Source organism: Ricinus communis, chromosome 6 (genome assembly GCF_019578655.1).
Source record: "Ricinus communis isolate WT05 ecotype wild-type chromosome 6, ASM1957865v1, whole genome shotgun sequence".
NCBI lineage: Eukaryota > Viridiplantae > Streptophyta > Magnoliopsida > Malpighiales > Euphorbiaceae > Ricinus > Ricinus communis.
In genome coordinates, this window is record NC_063261.1 from 14,515,288 (window position 1) to 14,528,803 (window position 13,516).

At 34.4% G+C, this 13,516-nt stretch overlaps 3 protein-coding genes across 4 annotated transcripts; all 3 read right to left on the reverse strand.

The window, feature by feature from the left end:
* Nucleotides 1-1,703: 1,703 nt before the first annotated feature.
* Nucleotides 1,704-12,878, reverse strand: LOC8282045 (putative disease resistance RPP13-like protein 1). 2 transcript variants are annotated; one of them, XM_048375535.1, is made up of 4 exons: nucleotides 12,512-12,878; nucleotides 12,126-12,405; nucleotides 2,165-5,894; nucleotides 1,704-2,029 (listed from the first exon to the last, which is right to left on the reverse strand). In XM_048375535.1, exon 3 carries the CDS (start codon nucleotides 5,814-5,816, stop codon nucleotides 2,214-2,216), a length of 3,603 nt encoding a protein of 1,200 aa, XP_048231492.1. In that variant the 5' UTR covers nucleotides 5,817-5,894; nucleotides 12,126-12,405; nucleotides 12,512-12,878; the 3' UTR covers nucleotides 1,704-2,029; nucleotides 2,165-2,213. The 2 variants fall into 2 exon arrangements, with proteins under 2 accessions (XP_048231492.1, XP_048231493.1); XM_048375536.1 differs by lacking the exon at nucleotides 12,512-12,878 and having other exon boundaries at nucleotides 1,704-2,054; nucleotides 12,126-12,502.
* Nucleotides 8,135-9,699, reverse strand: LOC107261964 (uncharacterized mitochondrial protein AtMg00810-like). Its single transcript, XM_015724627.1, has 4 exons — nucleotides 9,540-9,699; nucleotides 9,251-9,361; nucleotides 8,353-8,883; nucleotides 8,135-8,250 (listed from the first exon to the last, which is right to left on the reverse strand). The coding sequence occupies exons 1-4, from the start codon at nucleotides 9,697-9,699 to the stop codon at nucleotides 8,135-8,137; spliced, it is 918 nt and encodes a 305-aa protein (XP_015580113.1).
* LOC125370282 lies at nucleotides 10,147-11,586 on the reverse strand. Its single transcript, XM_048375292.1, has 3 exons — nucleotides 11,244-11,586; nucleotides 10,725-11,012; nucleotides 10,147-10,532 (listed from the first exon to the last, which is right to left on the reverse strand). The coding sequence occupies exons 1-3, from the start codon at nucleotides 11,584-11,586 to the stop codon at nucleotides 10,147-10,149; spliced, it is 1,017 nt and encodes a 338-aa protein (XP_048231249.1).
* Nucleotides 12,879-13,516: the final 638 nt, after the last annotated feature.

Genomic DNA, 13,516 nt, shown 5'->3' on the forward strand with positions numbered 1-13,516 from the left:
TTTCTTTAAATTAAACTGCCAATGTAAGTATCATACTCAAAATATTTATATTACATTCTTAAAATTACAAATACTATATATAATATATAGCATTCCATTGTTTCCTTCGGTTCAAGAACTTACACATTAAAAAGGTATATTAAAATATTTGTGACAATTAGATCTGTGGAAAAAAGAAAAAAGCAAAACAAGAGATGGAAGACTGTTATAGATGTCTGCCTTTGAACGTTGTCTGTGAACTTAATCATTATATCCTTCACAGCATCTGATTAGCCGTGAACTGGTTCAAAATATGAAATAATTATAAATTAAGCATATAAATTAATAATTTATGCCACTATTATTTACAGAAAGTAGCTTTTTTGTTGATCTAATTCATGGTTTATTCAACTTAAAACAATATCAAGTTCAAGGATTGAATATTCTAAAAGATTTTCCATCTAAAATTCTTCAATGAGAATGCTTTCCCATCTTATTTGAGCCATATAATATTGTCTCTACATGAATAGATTAAACTATTACAAAGACTGGACACTGCAGTTAATCAACCACCTACTTGCTATGGTTTTGTTGTAGGTAGAAGTACAACACTGCAACATATATTTCAAAATCAACAGAGTAAGCCTTTCTATTATATCGTAAACTCTTGAGTAAGTATATTAGAGAGTTTACTAAATGTCGCTGAAATCATTTTCAATCTCAAATGTGCTTTTACATTGAAGTAGGCATATCAACCAAACCAAAATTTTAAATATTGTATATATATATACCCAATTAAGAATTTCAAGTTTATGTATGACAACTAATCATATTTTTTTATTGGAATGTTGCATTGCTATAAAAATGAGATGTTAACTATGAAAATTAATTATCAGAATACAACTAATTATAAAACAAAAACAAAATCTAAGATTATTACAGAAAGAACATATTTCAACATTTTTTATTTTCTCATAAAGAAGTAGATATCAAATAGTCTAAATCATTAAAAGAAGAAGATTAAAGGATTCAACCAGCTAAAATCTGAAAGGCTTAACTAAAAAAAATTTAATCTTTAACATAACTAGACACTTAAGAGTATATGATATAGTAACAAAAATCACATCCATAGTTGAAAATCAAAATTTTTTTAAAAATTTCCTTTTTAGTCATTTTATCAAACACATATAATACATGATGCTTAATTATATTTTGTTTGCCAAAATAATAACTCTACTCGTATACTTAATGATCATTGGCTCAATACATTTCTGGAAGATGAATTTTATGTATAAACTTCTTCTAAAATTATAATTATATCAGATAAGAATCGACAACAAAACCATACCTAAATATGTAGCTAAGAATAGAAAAGTTAATATAATATATACCTTCTTTTTCAGTAGGTCGACTCATACAGCACACACTTCACCGTGGCTTGGATAGAGTAAGAACTCAAATCAACCATACTTCACCATTGCCACTCCTATACTATGGCTTTAGAGGAGCTGGCGGAGGAATTTTATTTTATTTTTCTATGGAGAGGAGGTCGCAACAAATGTGGCAGAGAAGTTTGCAAATGAGTAAAACAAATAAATATTTTAAATTTTACTTAAATATTTTTTATACAAAATATTTTTAAATATATCAAAATAAAATCAGTATTTACATTGTATATGCAATGGACTCCACTTTTTGATTTTTAAAATATAAAGAATATAATATAGCTCGAGAGATGTCTCGATTTGTACCAAAAATCATTCTCCAAAAGAAAAAATAGAATACTGATGAGTTTACACTTCAGGGTTTCTTAAATAAACTAAACAAAAGAGGAAAGAGAAAAGAGAAAGAGAAAGGGCAAGACAAATGTCCATCTTACAACAATCATGCTAAAGCTAATGTAAAAAGAGTTATCATTATCCAAATTGAACATAGCACATAGAAAATCTATTATAGTACCAGTAACAGTAGCTTTTGAAGTTGAAGTAAACCTGTAAAATCCTACTTTCCAATATGCACTTGAATCCCTTCCTGCGAGTGTTCCCATTCTCTGTTGACAACGCGTAATGCAATATCTTCATAATTTTAATAAAAAAGATAGTAAAATAAATCATTTCAGGGCCATAACTTGCAATTCATTCAATCGATAGAACACATATGTAGAGTACAAGATTAGAAAAAATACCTGTGTTTAAGTTGGGGGTGTTTATTTTTCTGCTTCGCAGATGTCCTTTTCAATTGACTTCATCGCCATCAATGGTTATTTTGGAGATGTGACAAATCTTGTCCCATTCTGCCCCTCCTTGTTTGCATCTTCGCTCCATGTCAGGGCAATCGCTAATATTCAAACAAGCGAGGGACGGAGGCAGCTTCCCCACCGACATGCAATTGAGGTCCTTGCAGCTTTCAATCTCCAACGTTTTAAGACGGCTGAGGTGCTGAAGTCCCATATTGTTGAGAGACCTGAGATCCTCAAACCCATTGATATGAAGAGAATCAAGATTGACAGGCAACAGACCCTCTTCAGGGAACGATACAATGCCTTTGTACGGACCTTCAATCTCTAAAGAATTGAGTTTAGCCATTTCATGTAAACCCCAGTCAACTTTGGGTGTGAGCTGATTATTGCAATTCTTGATTGACAGTGACTGTAGGTTGGACAGAAGTCTACCTCCAGGGAAAGATCCTAGGAGACAACAATCTTGAATATGCAAGTTTTGGAGACATATTGGAGGAGAAGGTGAATGCTTAAAAAATTTAAGATGAACACAACCCTGAATTTGAAGATTTTCAAGTTTGGTGAAGTAGTCTAATGGAAAGAAAACTATAGAATTGCAGCTACTGCTTATTTCGAGACTCTTTAGTGCCTCGTACCAGTGCTCTGTGTCCTCGTGCAGAAATCCCAATTCCAAATTGGGACATTCAGAGATATGAAGTGTTAACAAGGAAGGAAGATGCTTTGGTAGTTTGTTGGTCAGATTTGGACATTTATGCAAATGAAGCTTTTGGAGGCGGGGGAGCTGTACTTCAACGGTGAATGACGACCAGATTGGCATGTCCTCGAACCTCAGAATTTCAAGGGATTTGAATGGCTGAATTGAAGAAGCAGCAGTCCGGCAGAATTCAGCACCCACAGTTCTTAGATTTTTCATGTTGGCAACATGGAATTCCTTGAGACAAGATAGCTGCCCAAGTGAAGGCAAGGATGAACAATTTTCACAACCAACAAGACGCAAATACATCATTTTTGAGAATGAAGCATCTCCCAACCACGTCTGAAAATTCCCACCGCCGTAGTTTAGTATAGCGAGCTTCTTCAAATTCTCATGAGGCTGTAACCCATCAAGCACTGTTTCTTCATTTAGGGCATTATGATGAATTCCCTTCGTCCATTGGAAAACTAATTCACTAAGATACTTTTTCTCCTTCAAATTGGCACCAGCAGCATCTGCAACTTTAACCTTCTCCAGATTCAGTACGGAAAGTGCTCCCCCAAGATCAGAAAGCTGTTTCAACTCGCTAATGCTAGAGCCACTATCCCCCACGACAAAATCAGTCAATACATGGAGCTTCTTCAGTCTACCAAATTGTGGCGGCATCTTATTTAACTTAGTTTTGTTAATATTAAGATGCTGGAGATTGATAAGTTTCTTCATGTCTCTAGGCAGCTTAGTGAGGTTACGACATTCTAGCAACAGCAAGGTCTCCAAGTTGTCCAATGAACAAATAGGGTCAGGTAGAGCTTGAATCAAACTGTGAGAAAGATCCAAGTAGCGAAGGTATTTTAAATTACTAATGGAGTCATCTAATTTGGGGATTGGATATGGTGACAGCGATAGAACACGCAAATGACTGGATGCCATCAACAAGCTTTTTAAAGCGGAATTACTCAAAGCACAAACCTGTTGCGAAGATACCAATTTGAGCGGCAAAAATGTCCGCAAATGATTAGCACCCTTGAAGGAATCGAACTTTTCAGGAACATCATATTTCTCAGCTAAGAATGAAAAATGGCGAATCTTTTCCCCAATATCATTTGGGGTGCCATCTTCAAAGTTAAAACAGAATTCTCCTGCTACATCTCTAGCCAAATCGTTGAAAAGATCGTGCATTGTAAAATATGGTTTGTCATGACTGCCGAATTGTTGAAAGAATGACCTTGATAATAGTTCACGGAAGCACTCATCACCCACCTCTTCTCTCCTTTTATTCTTGTGCTGCCTCACCAACCCCTGAGCCATCCATAGACGAATCAAGTGTTCCTTTCGAAATTGAAAGCCCTTGGGAAATATGGAGCAATAAGCAAAGCATTGTTTAAGATGAGAAGGAAGATGATAGTAACTCAATCTTAAAACTGGAAGTATGCTGCACTTATCACTTGGAAGCTCCCATATTTCGCTATTCAATACACCATTCCATTCATCGATCTCCTCTATAGAGTACAAGAGTGCCCCAAGTGCTGTTGCAGCTAAAGGCAAGCCACTGCACTTCTTCAGAATTCTTTCCTTCAGTTCTGGATGCTCAGTGTCTAAGTCTATTCCAGGCCTGCAAGCATGGCTAATAAATAAGGACCAGCAATCATTCTCAGATAAACAAGGTAGATGATGAATACGAGCAGCACGCATTGTTGATGCAACACTGATACTGCGACTTGTCAAAATAATTCTACTCCCAGAGGCCACATCTTTAAATGGCCTCTTCAGAACATCCCAGTGATTAAAACTTTCATTCCAAATGTCATCCAGAACAAATAGAAGTTTCTTTCCCCTCAAAGCCTCCTGTATTCTGACTTGAAGCATATTTAAGTCAGCAGTTTGGGCCGCCTGTAGACTGACCTGCAGTTTATTCAATTCCAAAGTAGGGCAATCACCAGAAATGACATTGTGATAAATAAGTTTAGTTACTTTGAGAACATCGAATTCCTCTGATACATGAATCCATACTCTCAGATTAAAATTGTCTTTTACAGTCTTGCAATTGAACAAAAGTTGAGCAAGAGTTGTCTTGCCGACCCCTGGCATCCCAACAATTGAAAGGACAGGGATTTCCTCCTGGTTCATAGCAACTTGGTTCTCATTTAATAGGACTACATTGTCTTCCACTGGGGCTTCGTTCTCATGGTTATTCGCCCAAACACCATCCTCATCTTCTGGTCCTCCATTCTCATCGACGTCTAGACCTCTGTTCCCTGGTCCTCCATTTTCACCACCAGCTGGAGATCCATTCTCATGCGCTTCGCGTTCATTCTCGTTCATTACAGGGTCTCCATTCTCATTTGCTGCAAAAACATGACCGTTCTCGATCGCCCCGGGAATTTGATTGTCATTCCCACCATCTGGTAATAAAAATTCAAGAATTGCTCTTGCTTCATCTTCTCTACCAAACACTTGAGGTTCACTCATTAATGAAGTCGTTGGCAACCTTGATGGTGTTTTCCCTCCCAGTCCTTTGAAACCAAGGACGTCTTTCTGTTCAGCTACAGATCTCAGTCGAGAAATTACATCTTCCACTTTCTTCTTGAGATCAGAGTTACGAGCCTGATTCTGATCTCTGCTGATGAAAATCTCATCCAGCACATCCTCTGCCTCATAAACAGCATCTTTAAGCTCGTCCACCCACACTTTCACTGACGGGTTTGAAATTTCCTTCTCCTCTGCATCAGTCAGCACTGCAATTATAGTCAGTACTAAAAACTTCAGATCCGCCAACTGCTTAAGTTCGAGTCCTCGTTTCTTGAACAAGTGCCAGAACCCTCGAGACGCTAACTTGGCGAACAGCACCTGAAGAGCAGCCCCTATAAGTGGAATTACTAGTAATTCTACGATCCCCGTCGTCATTTGTTTGCTATGGATGCAATGGAATTGTTGACCAAAAAGAAAGATACTTTCTGTAACGCTTTATTTTGTAGGAGGAAACTGTGGGAAAAGAAAAGAAAAGAAAAGAAAGGGAAAATTACTATCATTACAAGTCTATCTATGCATTTCCAAAAGTGAATTAGCATCCCTTTAGGATTATTTTCATTAACTTTATCCCTCTGGCTAACTTTTCTGTTAATCAATCGGGTTAAAGGATTTAATTAATTAAAAATTTTAATTTAGTTTTACATTTATTATTACATATCAAATTCATCTAAAAGTAAATTTTATTCTTATTTCGTAAACGTTATTTTGTCTCTAGAATAATTTAATCTTAATTTGCAATAAAAAAACCAAATCAATAATTTTAACTATGATTTCTTAGTATAAGTTTAAAAATCAATAATTTTAATTATGACTTTGAAGATTAACTTTAAATTTTTTCAGTATAATTTAATCTATTAATAATAATTTATCCATTAATCCATTAAAATATTTATCTATATTAATATCAATCACATCTATACATATATATTGATTTTTATCATAATTAATAGTAGTTATAACAAAATGATTTATTTATTAATCAATTAATTAATTAAATTTTATGTATTAATCTATGTTTTATGATTCAAATACAATTGAGAAACATAATTTACGCATGTTGACTTAGTTTAACAAGTCGAATCATCTACTTTAAAAGATCATTTAGGGTCATCGAAATTCAATTGCTAAAGAAATTTCAACGGTGCCAAAAATATAATTTGAAGGTACCAATACGTAGATGATGAGATGAGAAGTCTGAAAACATATATCTCGCTATCTGAATGTCAGTATAAATTAACGTATTAAGAATTTTGACTCAACGCCGAGAAATAGGTCTCTCTTCTATTCAGCTCAAATGACTTTGTAAGCAGCTAATAAGCTCTATATAGGAGCTTTCAAAGGTTGCGATTTTAATTTTGACATCAAATCAGGGACAATATGATAAAATAGTGATGGCAGCTATATGGATGTAAACGAGTCGAGTCGAGTTTTGAAAAAAATAGAATAATAAGAAAGGAATGAAGAAAATAGAGTAACATGCAAAAGCATATTCCCTTCCTTAGGAGCGAGTACGATAAATGAACATCACATATTAATTATTATTTTTAAATTACAAGTAAATATAAAAATTAAAACTTCATGGAATGTGTATAAAATCTTTCAATAAAATTAAGAATAAAAAATATAAAACTAATAAAATCCTACTTTCCAATATGCACTTGAATCCTAATAAAATTTACATTTTTTTCCTTTTAATTTCTTTTCATTCCCTTGTCTAATTAGTGCTCCAAACATTTCTCCTGCATTCTACTATTAGACTAGAAGTGAAAGTGCTCATTGAATTTGGCAACTGGCAGGTCTTCTTTTTATTATTTTCTTTTGGTGATGTGGGAGTGCTGCACTCATTAGATATGTTATTAACAAAGACTTGTCGTTTTAGCCAAATAAATCCAAGTTCTTTGTAAAGGATGTGAGTTGGAAAACTGATTCATTAATGTTTACTTTATTTCTTTTCCCTCTCCATTTTTTTTTTCCTTTTCTTTTCAATAAAACCCTATAAATATAATTTTAAATTTGTCTTATTTTTTTAAGTAGACACATAAAAAGTCCATCTAGTTTTCTCCCTTTTTCTTTTTAGTCCTTCTAGCATGCACCCACTGTTTATTAGACCTGAAATTTTGATTGCTATAGTAGATTAAAAAAAAAAAAAGGTTAAAATTGACCTGCTGTACAAGTTTCTCAAATTTTAATGGGTCCTTTCAATTAAAACATGTGATAAATTACTTAAATATTTTAGATTCAACTTAAGTGATTTAAATGGGTTTATCATATTATATTTTTTGAGCTCAATTTAAATAATTATAATGGGCTATTAGATATATATTTTAGATTGGATTTAAGTTATTAAAATGAACTTATTGGATTATATTTTTAGATTTGTATATTAGCATTTGAAAGAAAGATTTGTATAAATTACAAAAGAAAAGCTAATCCTAAAACAAAGAGAAAAGGTTGTTATAATCTTAACCCTAAAACAAAGAGAAAAGGTTGTTATAATCTAACATACAAAGAAAAGGAAAAAGTCTATACTACCCTTATGATAATTAGAGAATTACAATGTTTAACATCCTTTCTCAAACTCATGATGCGATAGCAACAAGTATCGAGAGTTTGTCAGACATAAAGCGAAAATGTCAATGTGCCGTTCTGAAGGTGATGACGAGTAATATGCAGTCGATTTCGATATACTTGGTTCATTCGTGAAACACCGAGTTATGAGCAATCTGAATAGCACTCTTATTATCACAATGTAAAGGAGTCGGTTGCCGCAGAAAAACACCCATATCAGCAAGCAACCATCGCAACCAAACTATTTCACAGATAGTAGAAGCCATAGCGTGATATTCAACCTCCATTGAGGATCGAGAAATGACGTCATGCTTCTTACTTTTCTAAGAGATAAGAGAATCACCTAGAGAGATACAAAATCCAGTAGTTGATTTGCAGTCAGTGGGATCACTGGCCCAATCAACATCAGAGTAAGCACATAACTCTAAAGATGAAGTAGATAAAAGTAAGAGAGCCTGAAACTCAATGCCGCGGAGGTATTTTAAAATACAAAGAACAGCAGCCCGATGAACTGTAGTAGGAGAAGTAACAAATTGACTGACTATATGAATAACATATGTGATATCAGAAAGAGTGATAGTAAGATAAACCAGACTTCTAACAACAGTCCGATATAGACTCGAATCTGACAGTAGAGAACCATCAGAAATAGAATAACGAGCGTTGAGCTCAATCGGAGTATCAACAGTCTTATTATCAAAAAGGCAAGCACGTTCAAAAATATCAGAGACATATTTAGATTGAGAAAGAAGATACCCTTTTGGAGAGGAACCAACTTCAATACCCAAGAAGTAACGAAAGGGACCCAAGTCCTTCATAGCAAAACAACAAGTCAGTTCAGACTTCAACATACTAATCCCAACAACATCATCATCTGCAATAATCTTATCATCAACATATAGAGATAGCAAAATTCAACTAGCTGAAGTACTTTAGACAAACAGTGCAGAATCATTGTTGCTAGGATGAAAGCCAAGTGAAGTAATCACAACTTCTCAAACCAGGCGCGAGGAGCCTGTTTGAGACCATAAATGGCCTTTCTAAGTTTGCAAACTTCACCAGGATAATGATCAAGGTTAGGAGGAGGACCATATAAACTTCTTCGTAAAGGTTGCCATTCAAAAAGGCATTTTTAATATCCATTTGGGTTATATCCCAATGGCAAATAGAAGCAATAACAATAAGAGTTCAAACTGTAGTCATTTTAGCAACGGGAGCGAAAGTCTTCTCATAATTCAGACCATATTCTTGAGAATAACCCTTAGCCACTAAACGAGCTTTATATCTTTCAATAGACCTATCAGAGTTAGTTTTAATCTTATAAACCCAACGAGAACTAATAGCACATTTACCTACAGGCAGGGACACTAAAGAGCGGTTAGCTCCTCAGCCATAGCATGCTGCCAAAGAGGATCGAGAATTGCTTCTTTGAAAAATAAAGACTCAGAAAGACGATGAATAGAGCTAGAAAAGAAACAAATGAACTCGAATAACAAGAATAATCAAAGTCAGGTCGTTTAGTGGACTTACAATTTCGTACAGGATAGTGAGGTTCGGTAGTATCCGTAGTCTTAGGAGATGATTGGGCAAAGTATATAGTAGAAGGGCCAACAGAAGTATCAGGAATGCCAGTAGAGGGTAGCTCATCAATATCAGTAGCAAAAGGGTCAATGTGGATAAGATCAGACATAGATATACTGTGAGGACGGTTAGTAATTGCAAAATAAGGAATATGTTCAAGAAAAACAATATGATGAGAAACATATAACTTATGACTGACTGTACCAAAACAACGATACCCTTTTTATCCTGCACCATAACCAAGAAAGACACATATAGTAGATCGAGATGTTAACTTACTGCGTTCAACATGAGGAAGAAGAACAAAACATATAGAACTAAGGAGACGAAGAGAAGAATAATCTGGAGGACGATTATACAATCTTTCATAGGGAGACAAGCCGGAATTATGAGAAGTAGGAATTCTGTTAATTAAATTAACAGAATTAAGAACTCCCTCCCCCCAAAATTCAATAGGAACACTAGCAGACAACAAAAGTGACCGTGCAATCTCAAGAATGTGCCTATGTTTTCTTTTAGTAACTCCATTTTGTTCAGGAGTATCAGTGCAAGAAGTTTAGTAAAGTGTACCATCTAAAGCAAGAAGATCCTTAAAAGCATGAGAAGTATACTCTCCCCCAAAATCATATCTAAAACATTTAATAACAGCTGAATAATGGGTTTTCACAAGAGATCGAAATTTATTATAAATGCCAAAAAAGTCTGAACGACATTTCATAAGATAAACCCAACAATAACGGGTGCAATCATCAATAAAAGATACATAATAACGAGAACCCCTTTTTGTAGAAACAGGAGAGGGTCCCCATACATCAGAATGAATAAGATAAAAAGGAGCAACATATATAATAATGCTTTTAGGAAAAGGCAATGCAGTAAACTTTGCTAGTTTATAACCACTGCAATCAGAAATATCATGAGTTTTCAAATTTCCTAAAGCTCCTGTAGAAACTAAAAATTATAAACGAGACACAGAGATATAGCTAAGGCGAGAATGCCACAAATAAAATACAGATGAAGAAGGACTCAAGGAAAGGATGACAAATTCACACCATGAACAGTTGCTGCAGTATGAAGAGTTTTGAGCTGATCCAATACATAAAGTCCTCATTTTCTATGGCCGATCCCAATCACCTCCTGAGAATTTGGATCCTGAACATCCAGTATCACATATCTGACCAACAGAAGCAAGATTCAAAGCAAGACTAGGAATGTGATAGACATTAGATAAAGACAAAGAAAGCGTAATAACCGAACCAACACCTTGCAATGGCATAGGTGTACCACTAGCACTCGTAATAGGAACTGAAACTTTAGGGGTTAGGGAGGTAAATGATGACAAATTAGGTGACATATGGTTTGAGGCACCAGAATCTAAAATCCAGGAGGAAGGGGATATACCTGAAGGACTAGATGGCAAACCTATTTGAGAGGAAGCAGACATGACATGAGGCTGAGATGCAAGGAACTACTGAAACTGCTCAATCCTTGATAGGTTCAAGGAGGAGGTTGATAGTGCATTGTGAGGACGAGGTAGAAGAGGAGGTCCATTGTGGAGAGGCGGTGGCCGATAAGGCCACTGATGAGACTACTGCTGCTGCTTTCCTTTGCACAATTTCGGACACTGAGATTTTTAATGACCTTTTTGCTTACAGAACCCGCATTTATCATGAGCAACAGATCCATATGGTCTGAAGTGAGATTTAAAATTTGATCGAGGAGGCATGGCAAAAACAGATGGAGTAGAAGCTGAAAAAACCTCTTCTACAACCAAAGGCTTCAGACGAATTTCTTCAACCAAAAGCTTACTAACAACAGAGTCAACAGAAGGCAGTGGATGACGATGCAAAATAGACCTGTGAAGTCCCTCAAACTCATCATGAAGAGCCATTAAAAATTGTACCAATCTCCGCTCCTCTCTTCGTGCAATGTAAGCCCCAAAGGCTCGTAATTTAGCAGATTCTGTGAGAGCCAATTGATCCCACAAATTTGTCATAGCATCATAAAATTCTTGAATACTCATATTTTTTTGCTGAAGAGCACGAATATCAGATTCCAACTGGTATTGTTTTGTAAAATTAGAGTGTGTGTACAGTCTAGCTAGATGATCCCAAACCTTCTTAGTTGTCTCATATTTTGCTAACTGGGTACCTATCGAATGCTTAACAAAATTATTGATCCAAATAATGATTTTTAAATTATCGACCTCCCATTTATCTAATAATGTCATATAGTGTCTTACCGTGCTTTTTTTAGGCTTAACAGAAGCACCCGAAATACATCCCTACTTTTGTTTACCTTTCAGAAAAAAATTTATTACATAACTCCAATATGCATAGTTTTTACCGTCTAATTGAACACTAACTGTTTGAAGCGAATCTTCCGTAACTTTAGCATAACAGAAAAGAAACAAAATTCTAACCATAATCAACTATGATCAATTATCCAAAGCACAGAGGAATACACCAATCAATATACCATGATCCCACGAATAAGAAAAGTAATCAAAACAAGCTCAGAGGAAGACCAAGTTACCAATGAAGATTTTCATAAGCTCCACAAAGAAAAAATGACTACTCTCCTGTACACAGACGCGTCCATGGCCAACGACACCTGCTGCTGCGACAGACACGTCGTGGTTACTGCTGCTGCTGGGCCACCTGCTGCTGCGTCGTGCTGGTGGGTATCGACCTCTGCTGCTGCCACAGACGCGTCATGGTTACTGCTGCTGCTGGGTCACCTGCTGCTGCGTCGTGCTGCTGGGTCTCGACTTCTGCTGCTGCTGCGTCGTGCTGCTGGGCACCATGTACACATCCTGTAATGTGAATTAGTCACTTTTATTTCTCATAAATAATACCAAAAAAACATGAAATTGAGTCACTTATTTTTCTTCAAAATAATTATTTTCTTTAGAAAGGTACCTTGTTATTCACTGATATTAGATTATTAATGTCTAAATAGGGTTTAACTTTATTCTAATGGGAGAGTTGGCGTTAGGTCACTGCTTATGGATCAATAATTGTCTTCTTAGGAGTAGATTTCCTTGAGCTATTGATAGGCACTTGATTTAATAATTATTGCTAGCAGTATACTCTTTTAAATTATATTTTTTATAATATTTTTATGGCCTCAAATTTGATTTAATTCATTTCACAGTGCAATTAATCATTCTATTGCAAAAATGAGTAGTGCATAATCCTCTCTGATTATTTTCATTTACTTTATTAAGAATCTTAAAACTTTTTTTTTAAAATTTTTTAAAAGTGACCCTTTATCCTTTTATTTTTCAACAACTAAAATGATTACTCTATCAAAATATACCTAACATTACTATCATACATTTATCAATTAAATATCCAAAATGCTTACAAGAATTGTGGGTTAACAACTTAGCCAGTTGATATATAAAAAGAACGCCAGAATATTAAAGAATGTTAAAGAAAGAAAATTAAGAAATGCTGATAACGTCAGGTCAATTTTATCACTAAAAAATAAAATCAATATTAGGTAACTGTCTGTTTCTTTTTCTTCTTTTGACAATTTTCATCATGAAAATAATAAGTTTAAAAATATAATAAATATAGACTCATAAATGGTGCTTTAATCTAGTAGTGAAATAAAAGCTATTCAAAAGATAGAGATTAAAATTTAAATTCTACTAATAAAAAAATTATTATAATTATTTAACTATTAGATATAATTTCAAAATAATAATAATTTATTATAAAATATAAAAAAACTAATTATATTAGATAAGTTAAAATTAATTATTATTAATAATTATTAATAAAAATAATATTAAAATAAAAAAATCAAATCAACTATTAACTGATAAAAAGAAAACTTTAAAATAGAGTTAATATAATTAACAGCTGATTGAAATTTAATAAACTATCAACTACTAATCCTTAAATTTTAGTGAACGG

What these genes read in the sequence shown, in the direction of transcription:
- LOC125370282 (XM_048375292.1), bottom strand. Translation starts at nt 11,586, where the DNA reads ATGACAAATTTGTGGGATCAATTGGCTCTCACAGAATCTGCTAAATTA. An exon ending in TCATGATAAATGCGGGTTCT is followed by an intron (nt 11,013 to 11,243) that starts GTAAGCAAAAAG and finishes CCTCTCAAATAG; the next exon opens with GTTTGCCATCTAGTCCTTCA. An exon ending in AGGATCCAAATTCTCAGGAG is followed by an intron (nt 10,533 to 10,724) that starts GTGATTGGGATC and finishes TAGTTTCTACAG; the next exon opens with GAGCTTTAGGAAATTTGAAA.
- LOC8282045 (XM_048375535.1), bottom strand. Translation starts at nt 5,816, where the DNA reads ATGACGACGGGGATCGTAGAATTACTAGTAATTCCACTTATAGGGGCT.
- LOC107261964 (XM_015724627.1), bottom strand. Translation starts at nt 9,699, where the DNA reads ATGTCTGATCTTATCCACATTGACCCTTTTGCTACTGATATTGATGAG. An exon ending in TCACTATCCTGTACGAAATT is followed by an intron (nt 9,362 to 9,539) that starts GTAAGTCCACTA and finishes CCCTGCCTGTAG; the next exon opens with GTAAATGTGCTATTAGTTCT. An exon ending in GGGTTATTCTCAAGAATATG is followed by an intron (nt 8,884 to 9,250) that starts GTCTGAATTATG and finishes AGATTATTGCAG; the next exon opens with ATGATGATGTTGTTGGGATT.